The 17,080-nt window shown below is 48.9% G+C and overlaps 1 protein-coding gene across 1 annotated transcript in view; it reads right to left on the reverse strand.

Moving 5' to 3' along the window:
- The window catches only part of LOC121036908 (anthrax toxin receptor-like), a 175,826-nt gene that overhangs the window by 118,714 nt on the left and 40,032 nt on the right, over positions 1-17,080 (reverse strand). Inside the window, exons 10-15 of the mRNA XM_040485660.1 lie at positions 6,395-6,490; positions 5,092-5,161; positions 4,445-4,523; positions 2,618-2,833; positions 1,322-1,357; positions 111-194 (exon numbers count right to left, since the gene is read on the reverse strand). Coding sequence (XP_040341594.1) covers positions 111-194; positions 1,322-1,357; positions 2,618-2,833; positions 4,445-4,523; positions 5,092-5,161; positions 6,395-6,490 — 581 coding nt within the window. The remainder of the gene's footprint in view (positions 1-110; positions 195-1,321; positions 1,358-2,617; positions 2,834-4,444; positions 4,524-5,091; positions 5,162-6,394; positions 6,491-17,080) is intronic.

The raw sequence follows: 17,080 nt of genomic DNA on the forward strand, positions 1-17,080 counted from the left end.
GATCGATGTAGTGCCCACAAAGCTCATCTCCACCCAAGCCACGGTTCATGTGGGGCCATGGACTGGCTGCCCTCCCTTGTCCCTCAGCCCCACCTAAAGGCCCTTCTCACCTCTATCCGACTTATAGTGTCTTCCTGGTACATACAAGAAGGGACAATCACCGGGGTACGTGTCTGTATACATGTCTCTGGCTTCTAGGAAGAGAAAGCACATTCTGCCGTTTTGTCTGGGAGCTTCTGGTGCAGACATATAACATCTGTCGCTCCCGCACCTCTTAATGGCCATTCAGCAATGGTGCATTGGGAGATTTTAAGGACACATCAGTAGCATCCTACACTATGGCAGTGTCCCACATGGTAAAAACCAGGAAATACAATTTTTGTAAATATGACCTTTTCCCCAAAGGCTGACAAAGTCTCTCCTGTCCCTTTGGTCCCGGGATCTGCCTTTGGTGGAAAATCCTGGTCTCAGGGCTGTGCAGTGGACAGGAGGGCTGTCAGGGTGGGAGCATTTGCAGGGGCCCGGACTGCATTCATTTGCCCCTGGCAGATCCAGCCTCCTCAGGCAACAGTGCCATCAGTCAGTACAGCGCTGGCCAGTGGGGTCTTTTTCCTACCCAAACCCAGGCCCGGTCCCCTTCCTCTGACATAGTGTCCTGCTATAACTACTTCCTCTGGATCTCTTTTAGGCTTCTACCCTGAGGATCCACAGACAGCTCACCGGCCCTGGCTCCTTGTGCTCATCTGGGCCGGGCCTGCCTCACAGCTCAATGCCAAGTAACACACTCTCCTCCAACCTCCCCAGCCTGTAGTCACTAAAATATAATTGTGGCCAAACCTCTTGCCCTGGAGGGTGACAGGGATGGGGATCAACAAAATGCAGCCCAACATACATCAGAGCCTGGGCAGGGACCAAGTTCTGAAAGCGAAGGCTCCTTTTCTGAAAGTTCACCTGTGTACTATAAATAGTCCTTTGGAAATTGATAAAAATTTAAAAAGCCACTAATATTTCAATGAGGATCACAGCACTTGCTGAAACAGGTTATCTCAAGTTACTAATTTCATGGCAAAGGCCCTGGATCAGGCTGTGGCGCACACTTGGGAAAGGTGTTTTGAGTCCTAAGGCCTCCTGAGGCCCCTCCCTGCCGCTCCATCACCCTCTTTTTTCGGCCAGCTCTCTCTGCCCAGGTAGGTGGCAGGCAGTGGGGCAGGGGGTAGAAATGTCCCACAGGCAGGTTTTGTGAAGGTCTGTGTGGTTCCCTTTTGTGAAGGTCTGTGTGGGCACTGGGCACGCTGACATGAGGACAAAAATCAGGACTTACCATTACTATCTTCTGCACTGGTAGCTCCTTGCAGGGCTAGAATGTTAAAGAGACATGAACATAGGCTGGAGGAGCATGAAGGGCACTGGCTCAGCCATGCAGACAGAAGGGGACCCTACTCAGCAGCAGTGGGACAGAACGTGGGCTTTGGGTGTCAGTCTGCGAGCCCACTGTCTATGGGATGTGGCCAACCGGCTCCAGCATCCCAAGGCTCAGGCTCCTGGGTTATCAAAGGGATATCGGACCTCCCTGGCGGTGGACAGGGAGACAGCCAGACTAGAGTGCCTGGTCCCTGGCAGAGGTGTCCATGCAGTAGTTTTCATTAGGAGCCCTTCCATGACATGAAGACAAGAGAACACATCCAATTCCCTTCCTTCTCTCCCCTCACCTCCCACAGCCCACAGCCTTCCCTAGTCCCCACTCTGTGCTGACAGCCCCCACTCCCGCTTTCTGTCCTCACAGCTCCCCCTCCACAGCAATCTGGCCTGCTTCTGTCTTGCTGCTTTGCTCTGTCCTTTCTCACCTCTGTGGTTTCCTCTTCCTTCACCCAGCTCTGTCCCATGTCCTTGCAAACCCAGCAGCCAGTACATCTGCACTTCTCCCTCCCCGGGGGCCAGTGTCTCTCCTTTGCTAGGGCCCTGATGCCACAGCCTATGAGGCTGACATTTTACCCGCCACCCCCAGGTACCAATACTAGAGCAGACACCAGACTGTGAGCTCCTGTGTACAAGATGGTGGCACACGTCCCTGTGTGCCAAGTATGGGGCCCATCATGTCCTGGCCCTTAGTAATGACTGAGGAAGGAAGGAGGGATGCACTGGTTGTGTGCAGAAATCTGTACTGGTTTCCAAGGCTCATTTGCCCCAGAGGCTAGGAATCATCCCTTCCAGCAGATTCTCTTTTGTGGGCCCCAGTGCCTCCTATGGGACCCGCTTTCCTCTCTCAGCATCAGAGGCCTCTTCTGGTGCTTGGTCTCCCTGAGTTCTCCAGAAGCCTGGCTGCTGTGATGCCTCCCTTGTCACTAGGTACTGGGGTGACTTCTCCCCAGAGGACAGGGCAACTCATAGGCCACTTCTGGAAACAAGCATGAAGCAGGGGGTCCCTGAGATGCAAGCTGAGTCTCTGACCAGGAATGGTAGACACAGTCTGTGCCTGTGTTTGCTCATGTGATGAACTGGGAACTGATGGGAACCTGCCCACTGGCAAGATCATGGGGTGAGTGGGGCTTGGTTACCTTGTGGCCTGGGGACAGTTTGTGTCATAGGGCCGTGTGGATCACTCACAGGGGTCACTCACCTTCTTGCAGCAACAGAGACAGCAGATCACCACCACGATAATGATCAGGGTTGGGACGAACAATGGGAATAGGTAGTCAAGGGTAGGCTTTTCTGTGACAGCCATGGGTGCTGGTGCCTCCTGTGTGACAACTGTGTGCACTGTTGTCTTCTGTGTGACAACTGTGGGGACTGAAGTCTCCTCCTTTGGGGCATCTGTGGGCTCCGATGTATTGCCCTGCAAAAAGCACAAAAGTCAGAGTCCTGGGTGGGTCTGGATGGCCCTCACTGGGTGCCTCCCCCCAGCACCTTACACTACACCTGCACATCGCGTGTTCCCATTCATCTCAGATTTCCCCACCTCCGGGGAGCACTGAAGGCCTGGAGGACAAGACTGCACTCAAAGAGCCGCTGCAGAGCCCTGGGCCACAGAGCCCACCACTGGCTTCGTTCCGAGGCTCTGGCCCAGAGCCCTGACAAGGACTGGAATCCCCATGTGTGACATGCCAGCCCTCACTGCACGCCTCAGCCGCACACGGTGCAGTCCTGCCCTAAACCAAATGCTCCGCTTTCCCTGAGGCAGGGGCTACAGGGGACAGAGTCTGTGCCCAGGAGGGGGAAGCAGGGTGGGGGCCCATGAACTCAGGCTCCTCCTGAGTTCTTTCCTAAATGTGCCTGCTGAGGGCGGCCTGTCAGTTAGGCTCCTGAGGGACAAAAGCCTGAGTGTGGTCTGCTGGTCGGTGAGTGCCTGTCCTGGCACAAGTGAACACACAGTCAGAGGACTGTCCGTGCTGCTGGAACCCTCCCAGCTGGGACTGGACACTAGGCTGGTGGCAATCAGGCACGGGCATCGCTCCTCCCAGGCAGCCCTCTTCCTGTGCCTAATGTGCTCTGTCGCCCATGTCATGCTGCCCCGCCCCAGGTGCCCGGGTGACGTGGAGCTCCAAGAAGTGGGCACCTGGGAGCAGCACCCTCTTTCCCACGTGCCCGTCCCTGAGCTGAGTCCCAGGCCCTCCCCACAGCCCTGGCAGCTTCCCACCAAGTGCCGGAGAGCAAGGTCCAGCAGAGGTCAGAGAGTTAGTGGAGACAGATGGCTGAGGAGCACGAGAAAGCAGCAGAGGCAGAGGGGAGGCTGGTGCCCTCTGCAAAATGACAGTGGTGTTCCTCAGGCGGGCTTGGGCTCGCGGGCAGGGATGGGCGTGTGTGGGTTCAGCTGTGTCAGCAGCTGCTGAAACACCCTGATTGCACAGGGCCACAGTGGGTCCCGCCCTCCAGATCCCCTGTGTCTGGGGCCCGGATTTGGAGCACCCCGCTGCCCCAGAGGTCCTGGACGCGGGCTCCTAACACTTGCCTCCAAGCCTCTCCCACTTGCCCAGCTGGAATGCAGGATGGAGCCCCGAGCTCCCCACCACTATTCTTGGGCCAGCGGAGGTGGCAAGGGGTGAGGCGGGGTGGCAGAGCCCCAGCACCATTTCTGGACTCTGCTTAGAGCTCTAACCGTTCCCTTTCCTTTGCCTTCAGGGACACCTGGTTCCCAGAGAGAGACAGCAGAGGTTCTGCAGCACCTGCTGGACAGGAAGCTACATGGCAGGTGCTCTTGTGGAAGCGCTCCCAGGGCACCTCACAAGCCCGATGTGCGGATGGTTTGCCAATGAAGGGCTGAGGGCCCCAAGCTGGCTGTGAGAAGTCGCCCCAGCTGCCTGTCTGCATAAGCTACTTTCTCAGGCCCTCCAGCAGGTGTCCTCTTTCCGTGCCCCCCCCCCCCCCCCGCCACCAACTATCTTCTCCTCCAATGCCAGTGCTCTTGACAGTCCCACGATGGAGGATGCCGCCCCACCGTGGCACTCACACAATTCAGGCTGGTTACTTTCATGCTCTCCTCAATGAAGGTGACACCATTGTTCAGGCTGTATTGAACGATGACCACCCTAAAGCACAGAAAGGTCATGTCACATGTACTACTCTGCAGACGTTTTGTTCTTGCACTTGGCTCAAACCACAGCCTACAGCTGTCCTCATTGTAAAGACTCTGATAAGCAGGCTTTTGGTCCATCATTGAGCACACAGCATGGATAAGAGGGGGCTCATCCCAAGCCCTACAAGGTCAACCTCTGCAGTGAAGGCTGACCAGGCATGAGGAACCCTGCATGGGTCAGATGCCATCGTGGCCATAGGCTAAGTTTCCAAGGAGGTCGGCTTGGTGTCACCATCCTGACTCTTCTCTATTTACAAAGTTTTGGCTTAGCCCTGATAGGCTTCATGTAGCAAAGGCACCACCCTTGGGAACATCAATTCTCATATTCTGCCCTCCTCAGCAGAGACTGGGCCACAGCAGAACCCTGAGCATCTCAGGGGAGGACCAATAAGAGTAGTTATGAAGGATGCCCTGAGCCCTCTGAAACAGACATGTAGTGTCACAGCAGAAGTAGCATCCCACATTCTGCATAGCACATGGTGACAAAAACTTCCCACTGGCCCCTGACCTGAGGTACTTACTGTCCAGGCTCCTTAAATACATGTCCTGGGCAAGCTAAAGATTCATCATCCTTAAGTAGAGGTTTTTTATCTAGGAGAAAACCACAAGAGAATAATGTCAATGAGCATGCCCATCCATCCATCTCCCCTCAGCTGGCCCCTGGCAAGCAGACTAACACTGGCAGATGCCAGCTTCTCTTTGCTGCCTTCCTCTGAGCCCCTGCCATGCACCAGGCCCTGTGCAATGCCTGGCTGGAATGGAAAAGGTTGAGTCCCTGGTCTCAAGGGCCCTACATTTGAGGGATGGGAGGGAGACAATGAAATAACAAAGAACAAAATAAATGTGGAGAGGGACACTTCTTGAGACCACAATAAACAACAGAAGGCACAGCGAATAGAGGGGAAGGGACAGCTGCTTAGGAATGTGGGGCCTGTCCTGTCCCTAAGAGACACCATTTCTCTTAAGGGACTGAAACATTTACTGTGTAATGTTGTGATGTCTGGAGGTAGCTCTGGGTTTACCAGATGGCCCTGCAGTAAGACATCACGGCACACAATCTCATCAGGTCCAATGAATGCATTGGGGGGGCTCAGTGGGAGATAGTCCTACTGTACCACCTTGCTCTCTGGGGAGGATCACATCCATCTCAGCGTGAGGGCACATCTACGTACCCAACATGTGCTTCTACTGGCCACTCACCCATCATGGAGGAATACCTGATGCCTGAGTATTTCCTTACATTATAGGCTTACATAGGGGATGTGGTTTAGCTCGACTGTCATGTTGACTTCATCTTGCAGTAGAGGAAAAAGAAGCTGAGAATAGAACCCTCATTTGGCCAAGGTCAGACAAGTAATGTGTGCCTGTGCCAGGATTCCTGGGCCTGGGCCTGGCAGCTGGCATCTTGTCTCAATCCCAGATGCACACATTCTCCTGTAAAGCTCCCAGTGTACCTGGCCCAGGGCTGCCTGTGTTTCTCGCCAGCAGACTCAATGGATTCGGGTCCTTGTCTCTCAAGGCCAGTGAGAGCTGAGCCAAGGGAGGGGGAATACAGCTCTGGGGCACACCCAGCACACCACAGCCATTCTTGGCAAGGGTTAAAGCCCTGCTAGGAGAGGCTCTTGTGGTTGATGACTTCCCAGCTTTGAGGTATAGGTCACCAGGCTTCCCAGCCAGGTCTCTCCTTCTACTTGTCCATGCTGATCTATCCTCACAGGACCAACAGTGAATGGTCAGCAAGGGCTTTAAAGGCCTGGCTGGCTGAGGGGAATGCAGCCTATTGTAGGGAGTTTGTCACTTAGAGGCACCAAGGTGGCTACTTACGGAGGATATTGTCGACATCCAACTTATATCTGCAAACAATTTCATCCACCGTGTGTTGATGCAAGTCAGTATCATAAAATCTCATATCATATTCTTCTGCAAAGTCAATATCCAAAGATCTGTGTGAGGGAGGGATGAGGGCTGTCTTTCCTCTGATTGGCTACTAATAGCAGGTCATGCAAAAACTGCATTTCCAAGGACTCCTCATAAGGAAGCAACTATGTCAAAACCAAGATGTGTGACCCGTGTGGTCAGATCCTCACCTGATTTCACTGAGGGTCCACTATGAGTGCTAAGGGGGCTTGAGCACTCAGGGTCCCCTCACCTCCACCCTTGATCTTTGGAGCCCATTAAGGCATTCAGCCTCATCTCCTGCATAGGGGCAATGCCAGCCCTGTGTTTCTTACCCCGAAATGTCCAAATACTCTCTGAAGGGTGCAGGAGGTCCCCTCCATGGGGTCTACCATATACATGAGAGAAGAGCTAGGATAACAAGGCTGAAAACAGCCCTGTCCCATGCCGGAGCTGGTTGTCCAGGCCTGGGTGCCTTATGACTTCCTGATGCATGGAGTTTCCTCCTCCTCCCAGTCTTTCTGTTTGCCTATCACAGGCTGAAGGCCCAGGAGCAGGGATGGGACTCAGGTGAGGCAGGCAAAGAGCCCAGGACTCTGTACAGAAGAATCCCCCAGGTAAAGATAAGTTCTGTCTTAGCTGTGGTTCTGGAAGTCTCACATGATTGCTCTTCCCCTGCCTTTGCCTGAGGCTTCATGGACTACAGACAACCCGCCCAGGATTCAGGAAGCACTTACTCTCTCAGTGTGGAAACACTGATATGTGAGGTGCAAGTCTAGGCCCTAGACCTTTACCAGGGTGCTGAGGCTTCCCTGGTGCTTCCCAGACCCTGAAGTAAACACCAGGAGACAGAGAGGACAGATGGTAGACAGGATCCCAAAGGATTCGGCCAGGATAACATGCAGGTCTTCAGCTGCAAGCCCAAAGTCATTAGCCTCCACTGCTGCACATGTCCAAGACTGGATCATTCCAGTCCCTGAAGCTTGATTAGCCTTAGGTCGATGAACTAATGGAACAATTTCTCAAAATTCCAGGGCAACCTTGGATATGGCTATCCTGATTTCTCCTGCTTCAGGTCTTCTTGCAGCTCCCACTGATTGAGGCAAAATTTACAAATTCTGCTTTAAAGAAAATAGATTCTTGCCCTGTAGCTGAGCAAGTCCTGCTGATATGGTATGTTAGTCTTTCAAGTGTTTCCCCAAAATTGAAGTCAACATTGAAAGTCTACATATTGTCCCTAAAAATCCATATTACTAACTTTTATGGAAAATGGGAGCAACTGGCATCAGCGGGTTCATATTTCTACATGTCAACCATTGGCTTGAACATGGGCCACTGTTTTGTTCACAAGGGAGCAGTTTGCCATGGCCAGCAGACCACCACTCCAGAACCAATCACACTGCAGTGAATCATCCTTTGTTTGGCCTGAGCCCATCCTAATGTGCATGGAACCTGCCTGGCACCTAAAGGCTCCTGCTGGCAGTGGCCCTGCCCAAGGAAGCTCATGAGTCCTATAGAAGTGAGAAGAGAGCACTGAGGTTTTGATAGAGGGCAGGTAGGGCCAACTGATGGCCCTGTGCTAAAAAAATCTGCATGTTGTCCATCTAGGCAGGCTTGATGTCCTTAAGGAATATGTTCTCTCTAACCAAGCTTCAGGGACTGGAATGATCCAGGCTTGGACATATGCAGCAGTGGAGGCTAATGACTTTGGGCTTGCAGCTGTGTAAACTGGTATACAGTAACCAATACCACAATTGTGTCAGGTTGCCTTCTCACTGTTCACACTTCATAAGGACCCTTCCCATCATAACACAGGGCTCTATGATTAGCCTGGAAGGAGCAGTTGGCCTTGTCTCCTGCAAACCCTTTCATCAGCCCAGCTAGGAGCACACTCAGCAGAGCTGTTGGCCCTCAGTCTCAAGGAAGTGTCATCTGCAATTTACATTCCAGGATTTTTTGTTGCAAAGAAGCATTTCCTTGCAAGACAGAACTGTAAATTGATAGCCCACATTATAATTAGATACAGGCAGAGAAGGAAAAAGTCAGCTGGCTGCATGTGGACAGATCAGGCTCCAGAGGAGGCAAAAGGCAAGTAGAGCCTTTCTTCCACAAGCACACAGGCAGAAGGAACCCTAAGTGGGCAAATCTGTGCCAGGCCCAAGCCATGTAACACCGGTGTTCATCCAAAATGACACTCCTCACTAACTGAGCATATACTATGGGCCAATCGACACTTTCCTTAACCTCCAACACCCATGAGTTAGGCATACCTATCCAAGCTTACAGAGAGGGAAACTGAGGCTAAGAGAGGGCAGATGGCCTCTCCCAGACCCCTGGCAGGTACAAGGCCAGGATCTGACATCTAGAGCTTAATCCAGGCCACTTCTGCCCCCCTCTGTTCTTGTCTTAGTTCCGAGCAGCTATCACGCCATTGCTCAGGATGTAGGGCAGCCACTGAGGATAGGGCTGCTTGACAGCCTGGAACCTTGCAGTGTCTGCACTACTTGGGAAACTTGCACACTGTCCATACGTCTGTGACCCCCTTCCCACCATGTACGCCCTGCAGCTCTTCAGGCCCTGCTCAGTCATTACTTCTCCTCTACAGCAGTGCCCTCTGTGTCCCCAGGGACTACTGCTCTCAGAAAACGTCACTATGGAAAGTCTCGGTAAGTGGAAGGCAGGGTGATGGTGTCAGACTTTCGAGCAGAAGGGACATGGAATTAAAGGATTTTGCTTTGAAGCCAAGGACAGATGAACACTGGCTTTCAGGGAGCTGTGTTTCCCAGGTAGTGTCCCACTGTGCACCTGCTCTCGGGTGGCACAGGGACCATCCAGTCCCTGGCAGGGAGACCAACCCTTCTTTATGAGAGCTTTCCTTCTGGAGGAAGATTCTACACCAGGCCTCCTGGGCTCCAGAGAGAGGAAATGGGAAGGCAGGTAGCCAAGATCAGGAGGAAGCCAAGCAGTGAGGAAGGACAACCAACCAACCATGAGACTGACAAGGGCACCGGGTGGAAGTGACCTGCCCTGGGAGGGTCAGGCTCTGGGACACCACCTGCTGCTCAGCACCGGCTCTTTGGGAGAAATTCAACTCTACTGACCAACGTTTAAGCTGTGTGTCCTCTTAATGCCACAATTCTACTTCTGGAATTGATCCGGGGAATCCTGACCCACGCCCACAGAGAGGTGAGCCTCAGGGTGTGCACAACCTGCTGTAGCCACAATATCGACCAGGGGAGACTAATGAAAGAAATTTCCTCCATCCGTGTAATGGAGTATGTGCAGATGGCTGGAAAATGTTATGATGCATGATCCCATTAATGTAAAAATACCTTGAAAAACATATATAAATAGCTATTTGCATCTATATGATCAATTATATATGGCAGCTATTTCTGGGAGGCAGTAATAGTAGAAAAAGGGGAACCTTATTGTAGAGGGACAGTAGCTATCCAAGCTGGTGGCAATGGTGTCTTTGCACTGCTTTTGCCTTCTGGGTCCTACTGCCCCACAGTCTGCCTTGCCTTCTGCACACAGTGAGTCTCCTGGCCACCCTGCAGGGCCTGTCCACCAGCTCTCAGAGAAGAGCCCGCCTCTGCCCTGCGTCCTACTATGTGCCACCACTGATGTGCCATGGTTGTTGGGCTCTGTAGACACTCGCTCTGGGCCAGCCACACACAGGAAAAAGAATGAGAAGGTGCCACCTCCAGCTGTCCTCCCAGACACAAATATCGAAGCATATCCAGCAAACACACAGGAGTGATGATTCTCAAAACCACTGTGCACAGAGTACCTGGCCAAACAGAATGTTTAAATACAATGTTCATATTACATGAGTCTACTGAGAAGATATTTTAAAGGATCAAACAGCCTATGGAGGAAAAACTGAGAAGAATTGCCTTCAGGGGTTGGGGACAAGGATTGTCTGGCAAGTGATCTGAGGGGATTTTCCAGGGACAATGGTAAATTCTGTCTTCCTGGAGTGTGCATTTTTCAGAAGTTGTCTAAAAATACACTGAAGTTTGCTGCAATTTAAGGAGAGCTCTTAAGAAATATTAGTATAAATAGGGCCACCTGGATGGCTCAGTCAGTTAAGCATCTGACTTTGGCTCAGGTCATGATCTCGCAGTCTGTGAGTTTGAGCCCCATGTTGGGCTCTGTGCTGACAACTCAGAGCCTGGAGCCTGCTTCAGATTCTGTGTCTCCCTCTCTCTGACCCTACCCCACTCATGCTCTGTTTCTCTTGCTCTCAAAAATAAATAAAACATAAAAAAAGAAATATTTGTGTAAATAAAGCTATGCAGACTGATGGGTTTTGGAAGTGAGGTAGCCTGATGTCTGTAATTGACTTGAAACACATAAAAAAATAAGATGCAATGTGTGTGTGTGTGTGTGTGTGTGTGTGTGTGTGTGTGTGAGAGAGAGAGAGAGAGAGAGAGAGAGGGAGAGAGACAAAACACACTGGATAAACAATAAAGAAATATGGTGAGATATTAAACAGTAACTGCAAAATCCAGGTAGTATAGACAGAGGTGTTCATTGTACAGTTGTGTCCACTTTGCTGTAGGTTTGAAAGCTTCCTTCATAAAAGGTTGGTAACACATCAAAGAACTGAATGAGAAGAATCAACCGTGACACAGCCAAGCAGAAGTCATGGCACATTCAAGTTGAGAAACGACTAATGAGAAGGACAGACCAAGGGCTGTGGGAATCCAGAGGGGCCAGTGAACCAAGAAAGGGACAAGGATGAACCTCCTGAGTGTGGCGTCAAAGGATGGATGGGCTGGACCCTGTAAAGTGGGGGGAAGTAGGGTCTTGTAGGAAGCCTAGTGACACCCCCAGCCTGAGAGCTGAGGGAAGACCTGACTGGCCCTGCTGTGGGGCTAGGGGCCTCAGACTTCCAGGCCAGGCTGGGGTTAGGGAAGGGGCTTTCTCAGTGCCCTGAGGTCCTGTGCAGAGGATGGCCTGGAGCACAGCCCTAGAGGCAGGAAGGCCAGCAGAGGCCTCTCTGCTTCATCCTGGAGAGCACCCTGAGAGACTGAAGAGGTCAGGAGTCTCGTGCTCATGCCCTGTCTGCTTCCCAAGGCGCCCTGACCCACTGATTTATTTCAAATGACAGCCTGATGAAATGGCTCTTTCTATTTCATTTGGGGTCCAGGTTCTTGCCTTGAGCTTTGCCTCCAAGTGACTGTCATGTTGTGTGGCAGCTATCGTCAAGAGGGCGACAATCTTAAAGGTCAGAGCAGGAAATGCTGAGTTGAGCTGTCAGCGGGTGTGTGGCAGGCACCTGTAACCCTGGCCAGGCCGCCATGGGGGATGGACAACGACTGATGTTTGCACCTGCAGTTTGACATGCTGCTCAGACGCCATGACCTGCGTGTGTGCAGGGGACATAATCAGAGGAATGAAGCTGTCAGGTCGGCTGCACGGCAGGGTGCTTTAAAGCAGAAGCAGGGCAAGAGCCTACTTGTGTGGGAGTCTCCTGCCTGCCTCCAACCTCTCACTGCGAGTTGGTTAAGACGACAGGAAGAGTTGGAGAGCTGCTGCCAACAGCTGGCTCAGCGGGAGACGCTTTCATACTGGTGATTTTATGCCCTCCCGCCCCCCCCCCCCGCCCATGAGCTCAGCCTTGGGGTGGAGGCGTCAAGGATGGTGGGACTATTAGTACCACTACTATTGGTTAGGGCTTCCCAGCTTCTAGATCCTGTGCCGGTCCTTGTAAGATCGCCCAGCCTTACGTCTTACGAGAGATGAGCTAGTGCGTGTTGTTGGAGACGAAAGGGGAGCTCACAGATGTTTGGTAATTTGCTCCAGGTTGCAGCAGAGCCAGATCTGAACACAGCTGTGTCTGACCCCATGGTCTACTGCACGATAGCCTTACAGTTAAGAGCACAGAGGCCGACCCGGTCTCTGGGTCTGCGTTTGGCCAGATCCAGCTGTGTGTGCTGTTACCAGGGGAGTAAGTGTGCTCATCCACCCTCCTCAGTACCAGTCTCCATGATGAGACATATAAGCCCGTATACACAGAGCTCATCGCAGGGAGGGGGCTTCTATCACAAAAGTCACTGCACAGGATGTCCTCACCAGACTGACTCAGGGACCTTTGTAGGGGGGGAGAGGGCACGCTTGTGAAGTTCCAGATGTCGGGGAGAGGCGTTCTCCACAGAACAAGGTGTGTTTAGTTGCATTTGTGTGGATACCTTTTGTTGGACTATGTTTCTAGTATGATGCTGGCCATTGAACTGTATCTAATTCTTTTATTTTCTTTTTCAAATTTTTATTTAAGTTCTAGTTAATATACATTGCAATATGCGTTTCAGGAGTAGAAATCAGTGATTCATCACTTACAGATAACACCAACTGTCCTCATAACAACTGCCCTCCTTAATACCCATCACCCATTTAGCCCATCCCCTGCTTACCTCCCCTATCAAGCCTCAGTGTGTTCTCTATAGTTAAGAGTGTTTTGTGGTTTGCTTTCCTTTCTTTCATCTCACTTTCCATATGGTCATCTGTTTTCTTTCTTAAGTTCCACATAAAATTAAATCATGTTATTTTCTTTTCTGACTGAGGTATTTCACTTATCATAATACACTGTATCTCCATGGCAAGAGATACACTGTATCTCTTTACAAATGGCAAGATTTCATTCTTTTTTATGGCTGAGTAATATTCCCTTGTGTATAGGGCATCTTCTTTAACTATTTATCAGTCCATGGACATTTGGACTTTCCATAATTTGGCTATTGTTGATAATGCTGCTATGAACATCAGGGTGCATGTACCCCTTCAAATCTGTATTATTGTGATTTTGGGGTATATACCTAGTAGTGAAGTTGCTGGTCATAGGGTAGTTCTGTTGTTAAATTTTTAGGGAACCTCTATACTGTTCTTCAGAGTGGCTGCACCAGTTTGCATTCCCACAAACACTGTAAGAGGGTTCCCCTTTCTCCACATCCTCACCAACACCTGTTGTTTCTTGTGTTGTTAATTTTAGCCATTCTGACAGGTGTGAGGTGGTTGAGGTGGTATTTGTTTTTGTATTTGATTTTGTTTCGATTTGTATTTTGATTTTTTTGATTTGTATTTTCTGTGATGATGAGTGATGTTGAGCATCATTTCATGTGTCTGTTAGCCATCTGTATGTCTTCTTTGGAAAAATAATCTGTTTATGTCTTCTGCCCATTTCTTCACCGGATTATTTGTTTTTTTGGGTGTTGAGTCTGATAAATTTTTTTTTATAGATTTTGGAAACTAACCCTTTATCTGATATGTCATTTGCAAATATCTTCTCCCATTCAGTAGGCTGCCTTTTAGTTTTGTTGATTGTTTCCTTCGCTGTGCAGAAGCTTTTTATCTTGATGAAGTCCCAATAGTTCATTTTTCCTTTTGTTCCTCTTGCCTTCGGAGATACATCTAGTAAAACGTTGCTATAGGAAAATCAAACAGGTTGCTGCATGTGTTCTCCTCTAGGGTTTTGATGGTTTCCTGTTTCACGTTTAGGTATTTTATCCATTTTGAATTTATTTTTATATATGGTGTAAGAAAGTGGTCCAGTTTCATTCTTCTGCATGTCACTGTCCAGTTTTCCTGACACCAATTGTTGAAAAGACCGTCTTTTTTCCATTGGATATTCTTTGCTGCCTTGTTAAAGATTAGTTGACCATATAGTTGTGATTACATTTCTGGATTTTACATTCTGTTGCATTATCTATGTGACTGTTTTTATGCCAGTACCATATTGTCTTGATGACTACAGCTTTGTAATATAGCTTGAAGTCTGGAATTGTGATGCCTCCAGCTGTTTTTCTTTTTCAGGATTGCCTTGGCTATCTGGGGTCTTTTTTGGTTCTATGCAAATTTTAGGATTGTTTGTTCTAGCTCTGTGAAAAATGCTGCTGGTATTTTGATAGGGATTGCATTAAATGAGGAGATTGCTCTGGGTAATATAGACATTTAACAATGTTTGTTCTTCCAATCCATGAGCATGGAATATTTTTCCATTTATTTGTGTCCTCTTCAATTTCTTTCATAAGTGTTCTATAGTTTTCAGAGTATAGAAATTTTACCTCTTGTTAGGTTTATTCCTAGGTATCTTATTGTTTTTGGTGCAATTGTAAATGGGATCGAATCCTTGATTTCTTTTTCTGTTGCTTCACTATTGGAGTATAGAAATGCAATGAATTTCTGTACATTGATTTTATATCCTGCCACTTTGCTGAAATCATGTATTTGTTCTAGCAATTTTTTGGTGAAGCCTTTAGGATTTTCTACATAGAGTATAATGTCTGAAAATAGTATGGGTCTGTTCAAATTTTCGATTTCTTCCTGTTTCACTTTGGTAGTTTGTGAGTTTCTAGGAATTTATCCATTTCTTCCAGATTGCCCAGTTTGTTGTCATATAATTTTTCATAATATTCTCTTATAATTGTATCTGTGGTATTGGTTGTGATCTCTCCTTTTTCATTTGTGATTTTGTTTAATTGGGTCCTTTCTCTTCTCTTCTTGATAAATCTGGCTTGGGTTTACAAATTTTATTAACTCTTTCAATGAACCACCTCTTAGTTTTGTTAATCTGTTCTATTATTTGTGTTTGTTTGTTTCTCTATTATTTATTTCCTCTCTAGTTTTTATCATTTCCCTTCTTCTGCTGGCTTAATGCTTTATTTGCTGTTCCTATTCTAGCTCCTTTGGGTGTAAAGTTTGGTTGTGTATTTAGGACTTTTCTTGCTTCTTACGGTATAGCTGTTTTGCAATATACTTCCCTTTGGGGCCACTTTTGCTGCATCCCAAAGGTTTTGTAGTGTTGTGCTTTCATTTTTATTTGCTTCCATGTACTTTTTAATTTCTTCTTCAATTTTATGGTTAACCCATTCATTCTTTAGTAGAAGGTTCTTTAACCTCCATGTATTTGTGGTCTTCCCCAATTTTTTCTTGTGGTTGACTTCAAGTTTCATAGCATTGTCATTTGAATATATGCATGGTATGATCTAAATCTTTTTGTCCTTGTTGAGGGCTGATTTGTGACCCAGTATGTGATGCATTCTGGAGGATGTTTTTGTGCACTCAACAATAATGTGTATTCATGCTTTAGGATGAAATGTTCTAAATATATCTGTTAAATCCATCTGTTCCAGTGTGTCATTTAAAGCCATTGTTTTCTTGTTGATTTTCTGCTTAGATGATCTGTCCCTTGTTGTAGTTGGGGTGTTAAAGTCCCTACTATTATTGTATTATTGTCAATGAGTTTGTTTGTTATTAATTGATTTACATATTTGGGTGCCTCCAAGTTGGGGGCATATATAATTGTTAGATCTTCTTGGTGGATTATGATATAGTGCCCTTCTTCATCTCTTTTTACATTCTTTGGTTTAATATCTAGTTCATATGGGTAGACAAAAGTACCACGGAAGAGGGTAGGAAGGGTGGAGAGGCGGTGCATGCTACATAGACTGGTGGGAGGGAGCCAGGGCGGTGGAGGGGCAGCCTGCCCAGAAAGGCAGAGCTCCCGAAGTCTGGCTAACAAAAGCAGAGGGGCCGGACTCTGTGAGTTCTAACAGCCAGAGGGACTTAACATCTGGAATGTTAAAAGTCAGCAGCTCTGCTCTTGGAGAGCGAGGAGGGCAAGAGGACACCAGGAGGGAGAGTTGTTGAGACCCAGAAGACAGAGCTCAGCTTGGCAGGGGAACAAAGGCTCTGGCAAGCGCCATCTCCCTCTCCCATCCCCCAGCTGAAATTCCAAAGGGAACCAGTCCCCATCACCAAAGTTGCTTGTACCATGCAAATGCCCAAAGCTGTGCTTCTGTGGAGCCATCCCTCTGACAGGGCTGCCTCCCTCCCTGTGCTGCAGGGCCCCTCCCCCAGGGGACCACTGATGGCAAAGCGAGCTAAGCCTGTCCCTCCTACCTCTTTGCACCTTGCGGATCCAGCCCGGCTAATATGCCAGATCCCATCAAAGCAGCACCACAAGCCTGGCAGTGTGCAAGTAGCCCAGACAGGGGCCACACCACTCCACAGTGAGTCCTGCCCCTGGGACAGGGGAAGATAAGGTACACACCAGTCTGACTGTGGCCCCAGTGGTGGGCTGGGGGCAGACACTGGGTCTGACTGCAGCCCCACCCACCAACACAAGTTACTCCTGACAGCACAGGGGAAGTGCTCTGCAGTTTGGAGCCACTACAGGGACTACCCAAAATGATGAAACGTTAGAATTTTCCTCAAAAGAAACATCAGGAAGTAGCGACAGCTAATGAATTGGTCAAAAACGATTTAAGCAATATAACGGAACAAGAATTTAGAATAATAGTCACAAAATTAATTTCTGGGCTTGAAAAAAGCATAGAGGACAGCAGAGAATCTATTGCTACAGAGATCAGGGGACTAAGAAATAGTCATGAGGAGCTAAAAAATGCTATAAATGAGGTGCAAAATAAAATGCAGGCAGCCATAACATGGACTGAAGAGGCAGAGGAGAGAACAGGTGAATTAGAAGATAAAATTATGGAAAAAGAGGAAGCTGAGAAAAAGAGAGAGAAAAAAATCCAGGAGTATGAGGGGAGAATTAGAGAACTAAGTGATGCAATCAAACGGAACAATATGCATATCATAGGAATT

This window comes from Herpailurus yagouaroundi, unplaced genomic scaffold (assembly GCF_014898765.1).
Source record: "Herpailurus yagouaroundi ecotype Mexico unplaced genomic scaffold, PumYag 163, whole genome shotgun sequence".
Classification (NCBI taxonomy): domain Eukaryota; kingdom Metazoa; phylum Chordata; class Mammalia; order Carnivora; family Felidae; genus Herpailurus; species Herpailurus yagouaroundi.